Here is a 24,598-nt window from a genome sequence, read left to right on the forward strand (position 1 = left end):
AGCGACCGGTTACCCAACTAACGATCTCGTCTTCACCTCCCCTCTCTTCCGCAGAGACTAAGTTTTGCATTGTTCCAGGCGTCGGAGGGAGGGAATGGGAAGAGGGCGGGAAGGTAGGGGTCCTGGAAGTTAAGGGGAGGAGGAGAGGGGATTTGAGAGATCCCTTTAAAAGGGAGGTTCTCAAGGAAGCCGGCGGAGCTCCGCATTGGGAGCGTTTCACTACGTGTCTGTCACGTTTCCGTCGACTAGAGGGGCGGGAAAGGGAACGTGTTGTTTACGTTCTCCGACTTGGGAGTGTGCTTTGGATACCGGCTTAGTGTCCCTGTGTGCTGCTCTACGCCACCCTTTGTGCCTCCATTAGGGTGTTGACGTGTGCGAGGATGAATGAGAAGATTTTCGAGGGGATCCAGTTGTCATCTTAAAATAATTAGACGATCTCAACTCCGATCAAGTGTTAGTGTCAACAATCCCCACGCCTCCTCCTCTCTTCTACCATCAACCTTTTTGTGTTTTCCATTTGACATCGCTTCTTATTAGCGAGCAAGGGAGCCCTTTTCAAAACTATCACGGAAATGACTGTCGATTGACACGAATTTTAAATGTACGGTGTTCCGAAGTCAATTTCAAAGGTATAAGACCCTTCGATTAGAAAATGGCTTGCAAACTGTTGAGATGACGTACATTTTCAAATTCGCTACCGAACTAAATGAAGAATACCATTTTTACGACGTGTCATTGTATAAAGTTTCCCAGTGTTCATAGAATTTCTGACATTTATTTTTTGGCAGGAATAAGTGCGGTGCTTCTGTTATTTTCAGTGTGTCGGCATTTACCTCTACTCTTATAGAAAACGAATTCCACGTTTCCATTTCATCGAAAGGACAATAATGAACCTCAGGTCATCTTTGTCTTCCTGACGGCTCATGGGCATAATAGTGAACATATCAATGCTGAAATGACAGTTTGGGTAAACATAATCATTTAAGCATATCCTACTATTCTCATATCTCTTCCCACGTGTGTCATAAACTGGAATTTCAATTATCGCCACGTGCTTCAATCGTAGGCCATTCACCGCTCTTATTTACTCTCTGGACCTCTTGGCGCATGTTCCTATAGGTTGGAGTTACTGGGCAAGGATTATAAAAAAAATATTTGCTCTTCGAAGGATGGAGATAGGACAATTTTCCGATGATCGAAACCCTTTCCCCTCGCTCCGTTATCCAACGCAATGAAATCCGAAGTGGTTTCACCGGCTTTCCGCCCTCCACCTTCCCGGCCGATACAGCATCCCCTCCGCGGCGGAATATTCTTTCGCTCGGCCGTCACTCGATCTCTTTGTCGACATGTACAAAATAAGTTCACGCTTAAATTTCCAATAATCATCGCGCAGTGATGTGTTAGTTTCTGCCTCCACAAGGGCATTAAGGTTTGACGGACTGGTGTGTCGAGTGATTAAGAAAAATAAACATAATTACGGAAGAAACGAGAGAGGAACAAGGGCATCATCCAGCGGCGGTGAGGAGACAATCCCTTTCGCCGGACGCAAGAATCCTCTCCGATCGCTCTGTCCCTTTTCCTAGTTTTCAGAGGGGTTCCCTGGGGTAATTCTTTCGAACCCTTTGTCTGTTTGCTGCATCATCCATCTCCCCGCCTTGTATCAAGCGCGCGAGTGATCGTGTCGTGAACCCTGGGGAAATCATTCGTTCGACTCCCTGAAAATCCGCTGAGAACTGCCCTAACGTGGTGGTGGACTCCGACCAATCAACATTTAATTAATTGGTAACCCTGTCTCGATCTGCTACCCTGAAAAACTACTGGGGTTTTCACCATTCTACCTAGTCACTAAACATCTGATGACGTGTTTTCTTGTGGTAAGAAGGGGTTATTTTGTACTGCGAAGGACCATGACTGTAGACATGACATTGTGAGATTACCGTGTTTGTCGTATCGGTACTGTTCTTTTAGGGTGAATTGATTTGGCCTCAATAGACAAGTCAGTCCCCGCTGGTTGTGACCCGGACTGTCTTCATTCTGTGGCCACCTCATAAGGCGTCGGGCTTCGAGGACCAAGTGAGCTCTCTTCTACTTTAAATAGGTTTCGGCAAAATTTCGCCGGCTCTAAATCTTGTGCTGTCCTGAGTTCATTCAGCCCTTTGCTTCCCAGGGGACCGTCCTCTAGCAGGGCCCGGTCCAATCACAGCTTCCAGTAACGCGGGTGTTGTCAGCCGAGTCTGATGGCGGGGACGATGCGTGTCTCCTCCCGCCCCTTCCCTGTCCCGTCCATCATACTCCTGTTGCTCGTCGCCTTCCCCTCGGCCCCCCCCGAGTGTCGGGCGGCCCTCGTCGTCCCTCCCGAGGGAACGCAAACGACGCCCCCGGAGGCTGGAACCTGGGCGGCGGGAGGTCCGGGGTCAGAGGAGGGAGACCGGAGGTCATCCCCGCTGAGGGTGGCCCAGTGCAGGGCACGCTGCCTCCGAAGGGTGAGTCCCTCTTTCCATCAGTCTACCCTCGACTCCCGTCCCCTCTAAAATTACCAGCGCACTCCGATTACGGACGTGCGTGAATCGTGAGTTTCGTAAAAGTATGACGGTCACGATGTCGGCAATTTTCAGTTCCTTTTTTTAAATGTCGTGACGTCATTCAATCCACCCAATTATTTACTTATTTCGTGAGGATGGACATTTTTGTTTGATTTTTACTAAAATAGACTATTATTAGTGAATGTCGAGCTGAACTTTTGGTAATTATGCTTGGTTCAGACTCTTGACCTTTTACCAAATCACGATTCGTAATTACCCTTTTCATTGAAATATGCTATATAACTAACAATTATTTAATCCAAATTATCAATTGATTATATGTTGTTTTTCTTTGATTTTTGTTTTCTTTGTGATATGGGTAATTGCTATAAAAATCAAGTAATGCGCGAAAAAGGTAGTCTATATTGAGTTTCCAGTAAAAAAATCGTGTATTAATGCAGAGAAAAGACCGAGTTTTGTTAAGTATCATGTTTGTTGATTGTATCTTAAGAGTTGTGCTTATCTGTTCCTTGTTGCGCTTTCAGAGCGCAGTGGTACCTCAACTTTCGCGGGCGTCGTCACCTTTTCAGAAGTCTTTACTTCGAAATCCAATTTCTATTTTACTTTCTGGGAAATCAATTAATCCGTTTCCAGATTCAGAAATTTTGAAAAAAATAAAATGCTGATATGTTTAACCATTGATTGGTTTAATTTTCAGGGGAAAAGTCGTCAACATCGAAAAAAAACATGTATCAAGAAATATTTTCTCAAACAGCATCGTACCTTCTTAAAAAGGAAACCAGCTGGGGTTTTTAGAAAGATGCTTTAAACTTTCATAAGTGTATTGTTCGTTTAACAACTATCAAACAAACAAATTTACAAGAATTTTAAGCTTGGCTCTGAACATGCATAGGCGGGCATTCTACAGTGAGAGAGTTGAAGGGTGTGTCTTGAAGTGTTCTTAGAGAAATTCATACGCACTGTGCACTCAACGGCATCCTTACTAGTGCGTTCCTTTGAGCAAATCATAATGTACTTCAGCGCTACAACTTGCTCCGTAAATATTAGCCTAATACTATTTGCGGACGACGCGGTGATTCATAGAGAGTTAAAACCACCAGTCGATCATCGACTACTTTCCCTCCACGGATTCCACAAGATTTCGGATTGGTTGGAGGAATGAGACTTAGAATCAAGCCTTACAAAATGTCAAATAATGACATTTTTGGGAAAAAGAAATGAGAAACTCAACATTACGTACAAAATTGACGAGATCAAATTGCTATATTTAGGATATATTAATATTATTCAACATAAATATTAAAAACACACATGAAACGAAAGCGTCAGGAATATTTTTAGAGACGCCTTAGAAGAAACATTAGAGGAGTCGGAGGAAAATATAATGGAATAGTGAGATATAGATGTTACTTTGCACTGGTGAGGTCGCCTTTGGACTACGTGGCAAGTATGTGGGTCCTGTCGGAGAAGGAGTTAATCAAGGATATTGCAAAGATGCAACGATGGGCGCCTATAGGTTTTTGAAGAAATGTTAAGACTATTAGATAGGTATGGAACACTTTGTTTAACTTGTGACACCGAATAAATAATTTAGGTCCCGCATTTTATCGACGGATGGGCCAATTCAGATAAAATAATTGAGAAAGAATGGCGGCACCAGTAGATTCAGGGACTATTCCTATCTTCTAACTTTTCGCGATCATGACAAAAACAAATCTAGACAAATTAAAAACTGCAGCCAGTGAACCTAGCTACGAACAAATAACCTATAACTGAATGTTGGTGATCTGAAACCCCTTGCCACACTTCTCTTGTGTAACTTGAAGGGTACGGACTCTAATAGACGTAGAAATTCGACTACATTGTTGCGTGCGCTAAGTAGTCTGCGATAGAAAATTATTGCGGTTTGTTTTTCGAGAATAAATTCAAAAACATAAAACTCAAAACGGAGTATGACAAAAGCTCTTATCACGAAAATTTCGTATTTTGAGCGATTATTAAGTCGGGGTTCTAGTTTTCATTTATACATCGCTGATCACTGTTTGGATTGACTTCGACGAAAGAATATGGAAAATATTTTCTACTCAACAAGTTTTTTTCTAGATAGATCTTCATGAACAGCAATTAATTTATAAATCTCCTCTTTTGTTTAAATTTTAAATTCAAGCATTTTTTTCAAGCTTTCCTGATTAACGAAATTTTAAAGTACTCGATACATTTATGTTATTCTTTGTATAATAATTATTTCGCAAAATCTCTCTTACATTCTCTCTCTATCTCTCTCTCTCCATTAATGCTACGCATTTCCCTGAATGCCGAGTCCGGTAAAATCCTCTTAACGTCTTACAAAGGAAAAATATAAAATTTACGTGAATTATTTGGCATGAAGAAAATGCGTTGGTTTTGGGTTAAGAGGAGCTCTTGCTTCCCACATTAATTCCTGGGCGACTCCCCGGAGCGTATAAATTATTAAAATTTCTTCATAGATAACGCGCTCATAAACAAGCAACTCCGGAGAAAACGGTAGCGGAGGGCAAGATGGGGACTCGAGAGCCATAAATATGTTGGATAAATGACTTTTAAGAACAAATGAGCGCCCTTAGCCCGCCATAAGTGAATTGAAAGCGCATGATCGACAGTCGTCACCTTATTGCTCAAAGTCAGGCCACGGCTATAATTTGAGTTATCACGAAACCCATTTATCAATGCCGTAGACACTTTGAATTGAAAAAAAAATCATTTGAAAGGTCACACAGAGACCATCATTAAATCAAAAGTTAATTCAAGTTCATTTAAATTACATGAACATGGTTAGATTTGCAATTATCCTTTTTTTATGTACTATTTGTAATTTCCGTTATTTTTATTAATGGAATACTTTATGACAATATTTTCCTAGGCTAAAATAAGAAAATTGCGTTCCTCGAAGTGTAACAATCCCACAGTGTAAAATTTATTCACCTTGATCGAGGGATTTGGGTTTGAGTCTTGAGCAAGGAGAATTTCACAGCTTTGACGCTGTGAAATTCGCGCATTTCGGAACGCACGAGCGAATGACTCCGTTGGGATTACTTTAGCGGCATCACCCGCAGTCATTTGAATGCGTATTATCTACAATGGTTTAGTAAAAGTCAGTTACTTTTTAAGCTATTTTATGCTCAGTAATCGGCAGTGTATATAAAGTTTGTGCTTATAATGGCGAAGAAAAGTGATTAATTTTTTTTGTATGAATATTCAATGCTTCACCAAAAAGCATCCCGCTACATCTAGGTTTGTTGCTGGTTGAAGTTATTTTTTGCGGGTAAATAAAATTCATCCCCTCGTAAATTTCAAGGCATCATCTATATCTACAAAATACGCCGCAAGAAGCCGCAAGGGTGAGTGACGGAGGGAGGGTGTTATGTAAGAGCACCAGCCAAGCGTGCAGAAATATTAGCTCGTGCACACACTTGAATACATGTGTGCCCATATAAAACTGTGATGCATGTACATGGGTGGTCTGAAAAATTTCCGAACTAACAAAGATACAAGATATTTTTTCTGAAATAATTGAGGTCGAAAACTTTTCAGAGCACCCTCGTATATACCCTAACATCATGCAATAATTGCTACGCTTGATCAATTCATCAAGTTATAGTATTCAAGTTAACTTATGAAATTTGGTGCCATGATTATTCGCTCGGTTTCATGAGAAAACACAGGTATTCTGCACATTTTCTAAAATTCTCAAGTCTTGCATGTTTTGTTGATGAATTGTGGGGCCCCTAGCTTTATTCCTCTAGCATACCTGTGACGCTTATTCACTTTCCGTAACAATTCAGTGCTGTACATTTGATATTGAAGTCTATCCCTCATTCTTGACACCACTCTGATATCTGATCTAAATCGCTAGAGAGTAGCACGCTATCTACCTTTATCGTTTTTTTCTGTTAACTACTTTGTTGTTTTCAAATAATGTAACATTGCTGCCAGCGTGGGAGCGTAGGTTATTAATGTATAACAAGAAGAGCGAGGGCCCTATAACACTTCCCTGGGAAACTCCTGAGGTTGCGTATGCCTCTGATGGACTCAACCCTGCTATTGCTTCCGGTTAGATAAGTCCCTAATTCAGTTAGTCACTTTCTCGTGAACACCATAATGTATAATACCTTTGTATTAGTTTTTCGCAAGGGATCTTGTCGTGGGCTTTTTTGAAAACTAAAATTCAGCGTCCACTTGTGTGCTCCTTTCCACCGATTTCAAGCTATTATAAATGAAATGTTCCCGATGTCTTTTGCATATTTTTTCCTAAACCCGTTATTATTATGGCAGAGTACGTTTCTGCTGTCGATAAAAGCTATTAAATTCCCAAAAATGATATTTTCTAACATTTTACTAGTTATGAATGCCAAAGGAGTCGCTCTGTAGAGCTGGAGCCCTCCATATCGCCCACTTTGTCGAGAAGGGTTATTTGAACTAGCTTCCAGTCGCGAGGCAAACTTCTATCTACGAGGGTCATCCGGAAAGTAGTACCCGTTCGTGAAATAAAGACACAAAAGTAAATATTAACAAACATAAAAAATTTTATTTGAAAGAGGATACTTTAAACTACTTCTCAACATAATCTCCAAGCAAATTAAGGCATTTGTCATAACGTGTGACAAGTTTCTGTATTCCTGCTGCATAGTCCTTCGCCGCCAGCTTATTGAGATACGCGAGGGACCCATCTTGCACAAATTTTTGCATAATGCAGATGGTGTTTAACAATTTCATGAACAATTGTTCGAGAAACATTGGGAAAATGCTCACAGATGTCATCAATTGTGACGCGCCGATCGTTCCTCACGAATTCGTCAACTGAGCTCACCAGTTGGTCTGTAATGACAGACGGTCTCCCCGAACGCTCATCGTCGTGTGTGTTCCCCCTCCCCATGTTGAAGTTGCGACACCACCGCCGAACAGACGACTCGTCCATTACATTGTCTCCATACACCTCCTTTAATTGGCGATGAATATCACATGGGCGAACGTTTCTTGCATTGAGGAATTTAATCACTGCCCTCACTTCACAACTGGCGGCGTTCTCAATTTTTTTAAACATTGTAAACAATCACAGAAACAACACAGGCAATGCTAGCGTCACGCAACTTGGCTCAGAGAAGGCAGACAAGCCACTGAAGCTATCTGACCTCGTCCAGCGGCTACTCGCGTCGTCAGCACTTCATGCGGCACGAACGGGTACTACTTTCCGGATGACCCTCGTACTTGCAGGAAACGGTTTTTAAATGTTTCGAAGTCTTGCGCAAGTTCATTTAGTATTCTAGTGGGGATTCCTTCCATACCTGGGGCTTTCATTTGGTTTTTATTACGGAGCCGTTTCTCTATTCCTTCCTGGGACAATAATATATCGTTCATGAGCAGGTGTGCCGGGGACTTCGTTGGACAAAATTTATACGTAGACGTTCTAACATAATTATTAAGGTTATAGACCTTTTCTTCGTTGTCTGTAACAAATTTACCATTTCATGCCTTTAAATAATGTGAATTTGGAGGCTTCCCTTTTATTTCTGTGACGCAAGACCCACAGCATTTTGGATTCGCACAATATTTTGATTTTAAAAGCATGTAAAAGGCTTTGCACATGATCTTGCTCGTATCTACGTTTGTTACAATATCTGGTGTATTAATTGCAATTATGTCAAGTATATAATTACCTCGTGCCAGCGATTTAACTGTTTGTTGTAACGTGACTTATGCCAATACATTCAGAGGTATTTGTAATAAATCGCGATTTTTTGTATTTTCCATGCGCAGCAACTGTTCTACTTAATTTTTGGTGACAGCAAATATACTGTGGCTCTGCTTGATGAAGATTTTACAAATTTGATCATCAAGTTTTGAGAGAACATCTATGTTGGAGTCAGTTGGCGTACAGAATGGCAAAATTAATAAGCCTCTATGATTATAATTCCTGGCGTGGCAGCAAACTCTTTCCATACCGTTGTCGTCGCATTTATAACGAGCACCACGGAGTTGTGGGTTAACACCGATGAATACTCTTCAACTTATCCTAGAACGTCTGTATTTTTAGTAGATTATGAAAGTGAAATTACCTTTCGGACAAACCTTCCTACCTGTCATATCTTCATTGAGTCACGTACTTTATAAGAACTTTCACGTTCTTTCTAGAACGTCCACGTCATTTGTCTCTCATATACCCATAAAATTATCTTCGTGCTTTCGAAGATATATTCTATATCACATCTTTTATTTTTTATACTTCAGCATTTTAATGCAATTACATTAACCACTCTAGCACTTTATGTTTATTAGAAGTGAAATCACAGGGATATCGTTATTATTTTCTTTTCAAAAGATGTTCATACTCTAATTTGTCTTAAGAAATTGAACTTGCTATTTATTTCTCTTGAAGAGCACCTACGCGCTGAACTACCAACTAAATTAGCTAAATTCTCGTCATGTGTTTGTGAGGTTTCCTATGTATTATTAACAATGACGACGCGTATACATTACAATTCAGGATAATTTATTTGTTGAAACACGTTTACCAAACCTCAAAACAGGACTAGATTCATCACCGTTCTCAATGAATGTGATCATCATCGGGTGGTGGAGCGCATCATCTTCAACCGTTATATCATGATGGTACATTGAAATAAGATTCGTGTACTTCTTCCGTTTTGTAATTGTTTCTGAATCAATAAGTCATTGCTTTTATGAATTTTGAACGCTCTTCAAATTTATTTCCGACTGCTAATGTATGGTTTTTAATACATTTCACGGCTCTGTTGAGTTTCATTAATTGGTCATTCTTCCATAACGTACACTCCTGGACTTGAATATTCCATTTTTTCCCTTTACCCAATGCTAATTCTCTTTCGCCAAAGATAACACTTCTTTCGCAAATCCCTCATTTGGTTCACTTATTCGTTCCATGACTTCCTCTTCGAAACTTTCCTTTCATTTTTGTTCCCATCAAATCTGTCTGGGAAATACAAACAGCGGGAAAATATTAGAGTGAAAAGTTCAAGGGGCGGAGTTATTCCACCTTTGCTTGCACCTCGCTTTGAATATGTTCAATTCGTAAGTTTGGGACACCATCCAGGAAGACCTGATTTCGAATTAAAATAAACAGACTGCCAGTTTGGTGACGAATCTTTTTGAGCAAATTGTGCAGCGTGATATTATTATTGGAAAACCCTGACCGGGAGAAACTGGAAGCACAAAGATTACAATCACGTCCTAAAAATTTTTGATGAGTACAGATAGATTTTAACTCTGCCACTGAAGAAATTATTTCAGCACCCCATTATAAATGGTAGGCTGAAGGAACTAATTACATCCATACAACACCGCGTAAGTCGTCGCAAGGACTTGTTTGGCCACAGTCTATTTTACTTCTACTCCGCTACATTCACGTAAACATCGTACTCCCGCGATCCACCGAAAGGGCACTTGAGAGAAGGGCCACGTAATAACATTCATACAACATCCGCTATATATAGTACATTACGAATAGTATACCGTTGGCAACTACTCCACTGAATAATACTAAGATTTTCAAATAAGGAAATCCATTAAAAAGGGCGGACTGAATTGCAAAGCAGTTAATAATTACTTGGTAGCATTTTACTCCAGCAGAACAGACGGCTAAAAAATAATTTATGCCTACAACTTTGTTTACATGACCCCCCATCAATCGACACAAGGGCGCGTGGCGGTGGGCGTTAGGATAACAGCCATGAAACCATTTCCTTACCCAGTGAAAATTATCCGAAATTATTTTCCCTGGCATAATTCATGACAAAAACAGTTGGTAGCATCGCTTTCGTACGTTGTATGGATTTTCCCAAATGTCAACAATCACCAATCATTAATTAATTCAATGACTGGTGACCTTAAACCCACTACCACAGGTCCTCCTGAAGGTTTGGATGGTAAGACTCAGATGTAGAACAGAAGTACAACCCAGAAGGTTGTAAGAGGTGCTTTCAAGTTCAAAGGTCATCAATTTTTGTATCCCCGGGACTGAAAGTAGATGATAACATTTGGTTGAGCTTGAAATATGCGGACATTTGTTATGAGTCCAAGACAAATTGTAACACCGTTGAATGTATGCACTGGGTTTGTATAGGTACCGATAGGGTGAGAATCGTGTTCAATACTTTAAATTGCGTCGTCTATTGTACGAGAAATGCGTGTAATCGTCCGTTTTCTTCACTTGCGTGGATCAGAACCCACCAAAATACATCTTCAATTGAGTGAGACTTGCGGTGATTGCGTTATCGTGGTGAGCAATGTGCGTTTGTGGATCCGGAAATTGAAATAAGGCCGAACGTTTTAATGCGATAACGAATCCAGGAACACTCGGCCACGGATCAGCCGGTTTTTCCAAAGGGCAATAGGATCCTCATACAGAAGCGTTCTAGACGGCTATGGAGTCATGGCGTCTGTGCTCGTCAACGGAAGGGTGTGTTCGTTTATACAGAGATAATGTTGAAGATTAACAGGAATTTCAACTTTTTGGTTGAAGTATTTTTACAGAAAAAAAATCAAGATATCTTAGAAACAGAAGACTCGTCATAATTTCGTGTTTAAACAAGATAGAGAAAAAAGGTTCCTCGTTTCGAGAAACTTATTCGTGAAATAAAAGAAATCAAAATTTTTGAATATTCTGCATCGGAAACCTTTTAAATTGTTTTCGCGAGTCTCCGTGGTCTTTTGAGCATATTAGCCAAAATGCAATGTTCCGTCATCGGGAGCTGACAAACGTTCTTAATAGGCAGAATGATGCCTTTTGAGTTTTGCAAAGATGCTCAGGGTACTGCAGTAAATCCCGTAAATATTATATATTGAAAACACTGATCGTTGTGAAATCCTCCAATCCATAAGTTAAGATTCATTGGATTCGTCCTTTGTTCATAGGAGATATTAATTTAATTTCGTAATCTTCCGCGTTCGTACCTGAGAGGGATTGCCGAGGAACTCACCCGTCGAAAATCTGCAGCTTTCGCTTTCACAAAGGGAATTTCAGATTGCCGCAGCATTGTCGGGGAAAAAGGGAGCGAAATTTGCGTGGCTGAATCCACACCTTGAAGGATTTAGGCAGAGAGAGAGAGAGTTGGGGGAAAAAACGCGTGAATATGCAGAGGAAAGGATTTATGTTGTGCCGGAGAGTTACAGCGGGGTCCTCGACAGAGCGTACAGCCTCGAAATCGCATATCCTCACCCCTGGGGTGAGACTTTCAGTGGGTTTATATGAGATTAGTAGCTCACGGGGCATATCCACAGCGTGAGGAAGGGAGGATTTGGCGGATTCAAGGAGGGGTGGTGAGGGGAGGGAAGAGGAGTAGGTAATTTTCTCATAGAATTCCTCATCACTGAGAGAATTTACCCTTAAATCTATCTCTGCCTGGTGTGGATAGTGTTGAATTTTGAATTTGAGCTTTATGGATTGCGTTTCATCATAGCTTAGACTATGCTCAGAATCGGTATCATTCCAATGAAGATACATGAGGGAATAAAATGGTTGATTAAAAATAAGGCTACTACATCACAATGCCATTTGCTGGACTGGTAAAATGTTCACTTGTGGAAACTTTATTCCCGTTTTCTAGTCATTCGGTCACAGATGATATTTCAATATTTATTTTTTATTGAAATGATAATAATTTAAACCGCCTAGGTTTTTTCCACCTAGAGGTTGAGGCTTAGATCCCATAGTCATCATTGTAATATGTTATCTAATCGGGGATCAATTTCTCAAAGCACTCTAAAATATATCCTCTTCCCTGCCAATCTCTTCATTCCTTAGTAACTCCTTTCACCACATCTTCCATGAACTACTTCTATCCTAGTAGTCTCGCTATGTACCCTCTCTATGTTTCCTTCGGTTATGATCTCCAGTAAAATATCATGCCTCCGGATATGCCGAGTTGGTTTCCTTCTTCTCCTTGTTAAGTTTTCTCCATAGACTTCTTTCTTCGCCCGTCTCTTTCAGAGTATTCCACCATTTGTTACTCCGTCTATACATATATTTCATTTACACCATTCTCTTGAAGCCATTTTCTTTCACCGCCGCGGCTCTTCTTTTAGCAATCTTACTTTTGCATAAAGTTTATGAGTCTGTGGGGGAACTCTTTTCCCTATTTTTTATTGCGGTTTTGTTGAAAGGTATAACGTTTCCCGAAAAATCACACCTCTGTAACTCAGCCTGGAGTTAACCGAAGGCTACACCCGGGATTTGAAGTCGTGGCTTACTGAGCCGAAAACCCAACGACGCAAAAACTAAGCTAACCTAGAGATGAAGCAATGCTGCAAGTTAAGTACCGCATATACTCATGTATAGGTTGACATTCAGATTCAGAAATTCAGATTCAGACATTCAGAAAATTTCGTTGAAAAAATAATGGGTCGACTATTACACGCGAGAGAGTCATTTATAGTAAGTTAAAAAGAGTATTAGTTGAGATGTGAGTCGACTTCTTCAAGGCCGCATTCTGATATTTACTGCCATTACCGACATCTAACGTTAGCATCACAGTTACCACTTTTGTTACAGCAAAAACTACTGCCGCTATTGCTGCCATCTTATTGTAATATGGTGATAAAAGCTAGTAATAGTATCAGTACCCGTTTTGCGTACTCGCGAAACTATCGGAGAATTTTGGAATCCACTCATTATTTCATTATCGATGATAATGGTCAATGCTGTTGACATATCGAAATATTCTTAATAAATATCGATTATTTGGAACTCAATAGCTACCGTTAAATTATATTTCTTGTAGTATTTTTTTTATTAAAAAATACATTTAACAAAATTTAACAAATTATAATGATAATATATTCGCTGGAATTATATTAGTAGTGCTAAATAATTACGAGAAAAAAACTAGGGTTGGTTTAAACGCGAGATATGTAAAAAAACGGAAATTTTAAGTATAAAATCTCGGGGTCCGACCTACACATGAGATCGACCGATACACGAGTATATACGTAATTTTATTTTTCGTTCACAAATTACCTCCCCCCCCCCTTCCCGGGCTTCCCATCCGATGAACCCTGTGTCCGCTCAAGGGGATTCGGGTACCTCCCTGGCCACTGGGAAAAGGGACGCGATCCCCTGGGGAAGAGGGGAGGGGACGGACAGGGGTCATTCCGGTGGTCACCCTCCGGACCACCCACGGGCCACATCCACTGCGGGAGCACATGTCCCTCCCATCAATCACTTAGTTAGTTGACATTCTGGAGTCCAAAAGAGGAGGGTGGAGGAAGGGGAAGAAGGTGCCCGGTGAATCATGCATCGAATGAGGCGGAACGCAAAGGCTCCGCGCCCCCTTTACTCTCGGCAATGGGCGGGAAATCTCTTGGTTTTTGGAAAGAAAGGAAATCGCAGTTTTTCGTAACTAGGACTACTAGAAAAATATTTAGAGCGCATATTTAATAACCGTGCCTGATAAATGAGGTCTGAGTATTGACTTTCTATCCATGGAATATTTTATTTTCATAAGGTAGGAATATTTTTTTTATCTGTTTACCAACATACGTAGTATTTTAGAAGTTGGTAAAAGTATAAGGATAATAAAAGAAGAATCGCGTAACGTAAAAAGCTTATATGAAGAAACGCGAATTGATGGTAGGCACCATAAGTAAACATATTAAGGAAAGACTTATGAAAACTTTGATATGGAGTGCAGTTTTGTATGATTAATAGACTTGTTCGTTGAGACAGGAGGATAAGTGTGGATTGGAGGTTTTCGAGATGTGATTGTGGATAATAATTAAACGATGAAGTAGACGGAAGGGGAAACAAATCAAGTGCTAGGCGGAGGAGAGAAGGTTGTCGGTAGAAGGTCGTTGAAGGCAGGACAAGTGGGGGCTGGAGATTCTGAGAGGAAATAAGATGCTGAAGATAGCTATAGACGGGGAATGTTAAGAAAGTGAGGCGAAGGAAGAAAAATAATAGAACTTTTGGATCCATATTTTGTGATAGTAATGCCATTGGTGTAGTGTGTTGTGCCTGGGTCCATCGGAAACTTACCTTTATCCGGTGCTTCACTTGATAAATATTTTAATATTAAATTAAAATCATCTAGATTAATATTGTGAAATGAATCACAATACCATAATACATAAAATAAAGTACAATCAATATTAGGGAAAAGGAAACGATAAGTTTTTTTTCCTTCTCATTAGAGAAGAAACGTTTGAAACAAGTTTTCATTCTTCTCTGAAGATGAAACACAAAAATTTAATTAATAATTTCGGACACAAAAATGTCACACCTACGTTTATTTCTTTGGCAAAACGCTACACACAATGATTCTTTTATTGAACTGATAGTACTCTCTTGAGTTTTGACCAAGCATGAACTTGACTCAATCAAATTCTCGAACACGAATACAAAAGATACACCCCATTGCAATAAATTCTTAAGGCGTCTTTTTCATAATTTAAAAGACATGAATTTCTCGCCTTACAGTAAAGAGCATAGTAAAGTTTAAACACACCAATTAGCTTTATGCAGTGCAGCAGGAAATCCTGAGGTCAATACGTCCTGTAAAATGTGTGGTTTGGAAGAAAATCTAGTCAAGAAAACATAACTATAGTATATAAATCAAAATTTTTCATTATTTATTCTCAAATCACAATCAATTAATAACAAACACAATACGTTTAACTGTATTTAGAGAAATTGTACGATTTCAAAGGATAAAAGCTAGATATTATTCTCAATATTTTGTTTGATAGTGAAAAGTCTATCCGTTCATATTGCCACTGTCTATCCGCGTATAGAAATTAGTGAATAGCTTTTAGATGTACCCCTCAGTGGTAGTCATGGGCACCGTAGTGAATATTTTAAAGGTGTTTCAACCTTGAACTTTTTATTTTATCCACTCAAAACTTACTTTAAGGACTGGCTCGTGTTTCGGTGCCTTAATTACGTTTCTGTTCGTCAAAGATAATCTTACCCATGATTCTGTTAAGAGCTTAAGAGATTTCGTGATTGTTTCCAGAGGATGTACTGGTCCAAGTTCATTATTTCCGCCTCCATGTTTCAATTTTTCTCCTTTGACGTATATTCTGAAGCAAGAATGAAAATGGGTCCCCGGCTCGTCCCAGGTAGTGGGTACTCGATATCTCGGGCCGATCGCCCGCCGACACCCAACCTCCGCCGACACGCTCCCGACCGGCGGCGGGCGCCGCTTTATCTAAATGACATCGGCCCACGGGTCTAACCTTAAGAAGCTCCCAGTCTTCGGTCTGCCCTAAATATCTCCATTATTATAAATGACACGGGAAATTCGAACCATGGCCGTCGAATCAAGAGGATGAGCGTAGATTTGTAGGCATTCGGAATGTGGGTGCGGATAGGAGTTGAGAAAATAAAATAGACGGAAAGGAGAACGAACGAAGACGTTCATGGGAATGGGTTTTGGAAGATTTTTGGGTGAAATTCGAAGGAGCTGGAATTGGTTGAAACTTATGCTGAGCGTTAATGGAATGTTTTAGGCTGTAATTGAGTGGAGCGAGGTAGAGGGAGGAAAATATTATGCGTTTTTGACGGAATGATAAGAGGTAAAAAATAAGCGGAAAGTACAAATAGAATTTTTTAGTGCTGGAATTTTAGGTATTTACAGCCATGTCAAGGTATAGGAATGATAGTTTCTTCTCGCAGGTTAAGCCAAAGATATATTTATAAACGGCATAATTCTATCTTTAAAATTGAACTGTGTGTGGGATAAAACGTCCAAATTTAAGCGTGAACTTCATAAAATAGAAGATATATGTAATTTTACACTGCATACTTTTTTTTCTTTTAAACGCGTTTCCTATTACTGTATTACCTTTTGGTTCCTGTGAAATCTTAGGATAAAAATGATACCGACCACACGCCATTTTTGTTGTACAGGCAGTGCCAATCTACGTTATTTTAAAAGAAAAGAAATAGGAAGGAAGTGAAGAGTATAAATTTTGTTTAGGGTTTCCCTCCGATCATCTTTAGCCGTTGTATTATTAATGGCCAACGTCAAAAAATTCGGAAACTTTATTTTTTTCCTAGGAGACTTATTCTGACAGTATATATTTATTGAGAATATAGCCAGGGTAATCCCACTTAAAACCTATAGGTTTAAAGTGGACTTACCCTGGTGAAATAATGGCTTTGCACTCTCTTGCGTGAGGAAAGGAAGAGAGGAGGCGGGAAATGAATGGGAGAACGGTGCGGAAGACAAAGGAGAAGAAGGAATACATGGAGTGATGAAGAATCTGGGTTACGTTGTCGCTGATCTTCTGAGAGGATTGAAAGGGGGGTCTTGGACCACACCCTGAAACGCAAAGCGTGGGATCGCATACTATACGGATCTAGGGATCAGAGTTATACTATGGGCGGACCCTGAAAACTATTACCTATCGTAATCAGGGCTTGGCAAAGAGAGAAAGAATACTAGGTACCGGTGCCTTGGTACTGGTTTCGAATTTCATTGAGGAACGAATTCAACTTATCGATACCTAGGTACGTATCAGGTATAGGCTCCTGATAGGTCACAAGGTAGATCTGTATTGAATACATTCAGGTCGGTGATAAAATGTTATATGATAATAGGCTCCATAGTACTCCTATGCTGCATAAATACAAACGTAAGTTCCCTCATCGGTTTTTCATTGGCTCTACCTCCCGTCACGCCACCCGAAAAGCCTATCCCTTCCTTTCTCTTTCTTGCGGGTCAGAAATTCACCGTTCTATTATGGTGGCTATCATCTTATGCCTCTCAATATTTTCTCTAATTATTTTTTACTGCCTTAAACGGATTTTTCTTACCAACTCCCTCATTTTCTCAACCATCTTAATATTCCTATAGGTTAGTCATCCACTACGGCCAGCGTATTTTGTTAATCTATCTCCAAGCACAATTTTCATAGCCTCCACAAATTACGCTTCTTAAATATTAGGTTTTCGACCTGTATAAAACTGCCAAATAATCGCCTTTTTATTATTTGCCTTCTTGTTTGTTAACTTCGATTTCCTCCTAATTATTCTTCAAGGAAACTATAAAATAAGGGCTAAATGATTCTTGTAAACTTATGTATGGACTGCAAACCGCTGGAGATGAGAAGAGAACAAGCGCGACTTAGACTTTTATCAAGGTTCAGAACGCACGAGTTTAACAATGACACAAAGAGAACTACAGCATTATGGCCTCACACTATTTGGGCTGGCCCCACACTATTTGGGCAGGTTTGGTCACAAATATAAGATAAGGGAGATAAACCTCAGTACAAATAGATACGTGCAACTGTTCGTTCTTTCCTCGGAAATTCAGGAATCATAATAGTTAGAAATCGATGTCATAATAGAAATAGTGAAGACATTCGAATTACGAGCAAGTACATGATTAAACGCCGTGTAGACATCTGGTACATTCGTAGGTGCCTGTGTATGTGAGTTTCCAGTATATATATTTTCATGTGTGTAAATTAAAATGGGTTTTGCATGAACATATACGTTTGTGTAGGTGTGAATTGGCATACTTTTGTTTGCTTTGTTTTCTTGTTTTACAGGTGGTGTATTGTGCACAACCCCCCTGCCTTACGCCCTTGCGGCGGCTTACGTGGCAGAGTGTAGATGTAGATTCATAAAACTATAAAATATATACCCTGGATTTTTTAGATTTTATATATGTGTATGTAGTCGTACAAACAAAGATTATGTGCCTGGATCCAAACATGTGACACATAACATGTGGTGCATTGAAAGTATCAGCATGTTCATTGAAGAATAACTTTCCATCTCTAATTAAAATGCTCTGTATCCACGTTTCCTGCCTCCATTCGGTTTCTTCCAACCTGTGATTTTTTCTGGGACAAAATTACTCATTTTTGAAGATTAAAAATCGATTTTTTAATTGTTTCACCATTTTTAAGACGCGCATGCAAATAAAGCCAATTTTTGTTTCTGCACGATATTAATTTGAGTAACCTTAATGATTATAGCACATTGCCATTTAAATCCGTTTTTAAATTGGAGTATTTCATTTTACAATGTTCTTATATCTCTTTTCCTTCGTTTGGTCACCTAACGTTGTTGCTTTCTCGTTGCCTGACGGTAGAAATATGCCAATCGATACCATATATTGCATAATTTTCCGGCCCAATTTTCAGCATCCAGTCTTTTCAACTTTTTCATTAGAAATATTACAAATAAGTTCTCAGCTATGTTCCAAAATTCTTAAAGTTATGTTATCCTAAAGATAAGTTGTAACTTTTGCTCTGGTTCACTTATTTTATTATTACCTATTTGTGTTCTATCGTTTTGGGTATACTATATTATGGATGGACACAGACTGAATATCGCTACATTTTTTTAGCTCCGTTGGCATATTTTGTCCATACCTTCATTCAATCCAACATTCTAATACTTTCCTGTCCTTTCCTCTCTCCTCCTTAACGCTCTCCCGCATATCACAGTTTTCAGCATTCCATCCCTAATCAAAATGCTCTGTATCCACGTTTCATACCTCCATTGGATTTTTCCCAACAACCGTCTCCCCTCCTTCGCCACTCCTGTACCTGTCTGTTTTCTTTCTGTCCATTTCAACTAATTAACGCCTATCATCTTGCATAAATGACCAATGTTTCCACAACTTACAAAACCTTGCTCCACATCGAAGTTTTGACCAGAATTTTCTTAACATTATTACTCAACATCCTTTTAGTCAATTCCCTCCTCGTGAAAACTTTGTAACTTTACGCGGTTCTTCTCTTTATGCCCCTACCAATTTGACCATCATTGTTCAAAACACTTCCGAAATACGTAATATTTTCTCCATGCACTAGTTTATGGTATCCTCTTTTTATATTTAACTTTGCTTTCCTCTCTCTCAAGAACCTCATAAAATTTTTTGCTTACATTATTTCTCATCCCATATCCGTCGCATTGTCTTTTCAATGTACTCAGCATTCGCAGCAGTAATTGCAGCACCTTGGCTGGCTGGCCGACCAAAACATGATCGACAAAAAAACCTAACTGATTTTATGAATTAATACCCCAACGACCGTCATTCTTATCTCTAGTTCATTCCAATGCCTCTTTTGGTTCTTCTTTTATTTGCGGTTGTTAATTCTGATTAAATTATCTTTTGATTGCAACCGTCTTCAAAAATCTAACTTTTTTGCAGAGTAACCTTCTAACTGCCAAAAGTATAGTTAAAGGTGCACTGATTGATTCAATTCATGTTTGGTTAGAACGTCCAATATTGATTGTTCAATATCATGTGCATTTAAATCTGAGTATTGGTAGGTGTGGAAAATTACTCTCTGCCGCATAATGCTATGTTCCCTGCTCTCACGCAGACATTCCTCTATACCTGGCCTACCTATTTATACCTGGACTTCCTCTAGTGGCGCCCTCCCTATATTCAATTTTATGATAGTTATTGCAAATCTATTATTTTTTAAGGTGTGTCGATTCAACCTGGTTATTATTTTTTTTCCTTATCGTGTTCTATTGGTATTTTCTTCTTCTATTCTTCCGTAGACTTTCTTGCCTCTCACTCTATCTGCCCATTCCATCAACAGCATTCGCCTCGAGCACCAGGCTTCAAGATACCTTCTATTCTTCTTCGGTATGTTGATTGATACAAATCGTGTTTTATGACCGTTGTGTCAATCTATTCCAAACAGTCTTTTGAAGTTTTAAACTGGACTTAATAAATTTGAAGGCCAGAACTTAATGTTATTTATGAACACTAATATGTCATACCGATATAATTTCAATTCTCTGTTTGAGTAGTCTTTTAAATGGAAGATTGACATCTACTGAGCGATGAAACGCGCATATTTTTATATGCACATGTAAATAAATTTTCCGAAGAGTTTCTCTCCAATGATTTAAAATTTAATATTTACGGTCGCCAACAAAGCAATGTAAGACCACTGCCGTTCAACAAACAATTTTCTATCGATGTCTCTTTTACACGATATCTTAATGCGAAATTGTTTAGATTTAATTTCTCATTCGAGGGATTTTACCTATTACCTTGTTACTTCCTCAATTCATAAGTTTCACTTGAGTCTATACCTTATAAAATGTCTAGTCTCTTCCTTCTTCTAACCTCGCTCTGCCTTCTATCTCGGCTTCCAACATCCAGTGACCTCTCAATATTTCCTCCACTTTCCTCCACTGCCATATGGAGGACACTTCAAGTGTAGTGCTCCATCAATTAGATAGGACTTTTAATTGTTTCGCCCCTTGGCGTCTTTCGTTAATTCGACTAATTGCGTTGATTCGCCGGTGCTATATCCACTAAATTCACTCACCTAAATGGCAAAAATTACCCTAGCTGTCGGTCAGTTGCCTACCCTGATTTTACTATTAAGAATGACTTTTGCAAAGACATGCACACACATATTTTATGTATATATATATATATATATATATATATATATATATATATATATATATACACTCACACACATATATTTTTTAATACATATACATATTTTACGTAAACGAAGAAGCAAGATAGCGCTATGGAACAAAAACACAGAGAAACAGCAACAAATGAAACTCACACGTTTTTCGAATTTTCGGTGGGCAAACAACCTTTCTCGGGGAGAGAAGTATTGAGTTAAGTTTCTTCTCTCTCAATCTCTTCTAAAATGAATGATCATGTATCCCAGAGTAATTTGGAATTATTTAAATTTGCTGAGCATATTTGCAAGGCAAATACGCTTACGATAAAATACTGTTATTATTGGTAATTCTTCCATTTAAGGTGGATTTTGGGTAGATACACTGAATATCGCCGTATTTCTTAGCTACGGCTAACAAGACGCTACCTGACGCCCCACACTACACCAAGCCATTCTTCAATTTGGCATACTTCCTTCCTCCCCCTACTCCGTCCAACATGCCTATCCTATTCTTACCCCTTCTTCTCTTGCTTGACGTTCTCCCCTCTATCACACTATTCAATATTCTATTTCAGTGACCGAACCTGACCAACTGAAGCAAGGGGCTAGACGTCTTTTTAAAGCTTTAGTGATTTGCGCGTGGAGAAAGATTAAAAAAGTAAAATGGACGGTAAGGAGGACAAGCAAAAGAGTACTGGTAATTGTGGAGAGGATTTTTGGAAGAAATCCAAAAGTGGCAGGAAAGATAAAACAGTTTAATTGGCAGGCAGAGCGTTTTAATTGGCGATAGAATTTTTGAAGACTGTGATGTAGGGGTGGGTGGGAGGCAGGCGAGGTGGGAGGGGGAAAAGGATAGATGTATCGTATGGAATGGAATGAGATAGAATGTATGAGGAATATGAAGAAGGCTTAATGTAGTTGGGGGTTAGGTTTGCATCCATTCAAAACATACCTTAAGCAATAGAATAAAGCAAAGTACTTAAATAATGATATGTGTAGGTTCTCTGAGAGAGTATGGCAAGACTAAGACAGTTAAGATTGCGACTTTTAGAAATGTATAGGACACCCTAGATTGCTTTGGGCATTCACCGACTCTGACAGGTTCAGGTAGGTACTAGTTCTTCCCTAAAACGATACAGAGCCATAAAAAATCGATTCCAAGCCCCCAAATACTTTAATTTATACAAACAAAGATTTTGATGATTTAGTCAGAACACCCTTTATTGCATGATGCGTGCGGGCATATATGTGTGTATGCGTTGTGTCTGTGTGAATGATCAAATGCTTATTGATATGCCTTTATGAATTCGTATTCATGCATGTATGTCTGGTGACCTAACATCCCCTGCCACGCAACCTCGCCGCGGTTTGAGGGGAGTATGTAGTTGATAAAAATAGGTACACTAAAAATCACTAACTACACGAGTGACCGATGACTTTATACACTCTGCCGCGCGCCCTTAAGAGAATTATGAGGGTGTGCTTGTAGGGGAAGAAGTGTAACTAATCAGTTAGTGATAAACTCTTAGCAATATGTAGACAACATTGGTATTTCATACCTGGGCTGGAATCACTCCCATGCCACACATCCGACCAGTGGCTTCCACGCTGTGATGGAGTGAGAGATCGTTTTCGGTCTTGATTGCAGGGATGATGTTCGCCTCCGTCCCAAGCCTCATAATGACGCCGTCGTTTGCGAACACGCTCCAGCCAAATGGTTTGCAGCACGCGACGGTTAAGCACCGCATCACAAACGCCTCGATCCCCTCAGCTAAGGCACCCTTAAAGGCTGCTCCGCACTGAATGTAAGGCATAAATTGAGAACGTAACTCTGACATAACTTACGGCCGAAATCCTGTATCGTTCACAACAATGAAATGTGTTTACTATGCTCGACCAATTAGAAAGCCGCTCTCCGTCATTTAGGTGGCAAATGAGGTGTCTTCGCAACAATGGGCCGAGTTTATATAGCTCAACAAATTAGAATGCTCCCAATCTTTCCTGAAGTTGCATAATGAGAAGCCTACCGTTATTTGGTCTTGACTGATGACATGGGATTTGTTTACTTAAGATCTCGTTATCTGCCGTGATTGGTGGTTCCAGCTTGATAAATTGAGGCTGTAAGATTGGTATGTTCTCTTTGAATTTACTTTATATAAATAAAAGGGCAAATTATTTCTATGCTTTGAAATTATTATATTACAATACGTATATTATTACTGAATGCTAAAATATTGTCTCTGGGTTATATTAGATGAAACAAATAATTTATGCTGCAAAAATAAATATAAAATACGAACATGTAATGACATATTTTAAAACTTTTTTCACCGTTGTATCAATGAAGATTTGTGTTAGGGGTCAAACAATATTTAGTGCCAGTTAAAGTCAATTGCAAATATAGATTTTATTAATAATCGTCCAAATTTCGTCGTAAAACATGTAAATCTGTCCTTTTTATAATAAAAACTTACAATTGGTTATTGATAAAAATAATCAACAGATTGTCTTGTCAACTGAGAAATAATCTTTGAATAAAACACCCATCAAAAGATGTCTGTACTTAATTCAAGGTGCCAGTAGTTCACCGACGTCACAAATTCCCTCTTTGTTGTGAGAAAACTCGAGTGCCCTGTACTTTTCTAAAATTCTTGCCTGCTCTCTTCACGTATCATGGAGCTCCCATTCTAAATTCTGCAGCATGCCCATTGAACTTATCAAAATTTTTTGAGTTAAAGTTTCTCCCCAGGATTTCAAATACCGCGTATTCCAAATGTAGCCTAACTAAAGCGAAGTACCACCTCTACTTAACATTTCATTAAATTTTCCAACAAGCCGCTTAATGAAACCTAACATCTTTAAGGCTAATTCGCATATTATTCTGATATGTTTACCTCATGAAATATTTGATTGCAGTATTACACCCAAAGTATTGGACCTATTCTGAATTACTTTACTAGATCCCATGAATTTTATAATTTACGTCTTGTTAATCATTTCTTTTTTCCCAAATATTATGTACTGTGCAATTTCTGATATTTAATTCTAACCCTCATTCTTCGCACCACTACTACATCTGGTCAAAATGGTTAGAGAGTAGTATACTATCTCCTGGTATCCTTATTGCTGTGTAAATCTCTGTGTCATCTGCAAATAACATAACATTGCTGTTTACTTGGGGGATTTGCTCGTTAATGTATAGAAAGTGGAATAGATGCCCCATTTCACTTCCTTGTGGTACTCCTGAAGTAAGGTCTGCTTCTAAAGGGCTCAATTCATATAAAAATGAAATATCATCTAAATTACAATGCAATTGATGGCACATTTCATATCCCCTGCGCTACTTCCAAACTCTATCCAATCCTCCGCTATTTTTTTTCGTTATATTTACGTTAAGTGGGAACATAGCCAGCAATGCGTTCGAATGTCACAAGAATTCTCTGCTTTCGTTAATTGGACATTAATTGTTGCATAAAATGGATTTAAAATATTTGATGTGCGGTGGTGATATTTTCTAAGGGTGTTGAGACAGCATCGTGCTACTTTTAAATTGACAGCGACGTTTTTTGCGGGAGGAAAACTTCCACAAAACGCAAAAACATACCGCAGGACTCGTAAATAACACGTAAATTCGACCG

The 24,598-nt window shown here is 39.2% G+C and overlaps 1 protein-coding gene across 1 annotated transcript in view; it reads left to right on the forward strand.

Annotated features, from left to right (window-relative positions):
- Nucleotides 1-231: 231 nt before the first annotated feature.
- The window catches only part of LOC139701098 (uncharacterized), a 243,025-nt gene continuing 218,658 nt past the window's right edge, over nucleotides 232-24,598 (forward strand). The window contains exon 1 of the mRNA XM_071599674.1: nucleotides 232-2,483. Coding sequence (XP_071455775.1) covers nucleotides 2,238-2,483 — 246 coding nt within the window. The 5' untranslated portion in view covers nucleotides 232-2,237. The remainder of the gene's footprint in view (nucleotides 2,484-24,598) is intronic.

This window comes from Hetaerina americana, unplaced genomic scaffold (genome assembly GCF_022747635.1).
Source record: "Hetaerina americana unplaced genomic scaffold, ioHetAmer1.1.p SCAF_11, whole genome shotgun sequence".
Taxonomy (NCBI): domain Eukaryota; kingdom Metazoa; phylum Arthropoda; class Insecta; order Odonata; family Calopterygidae; genus Hetaerina; species Hetaerina americana.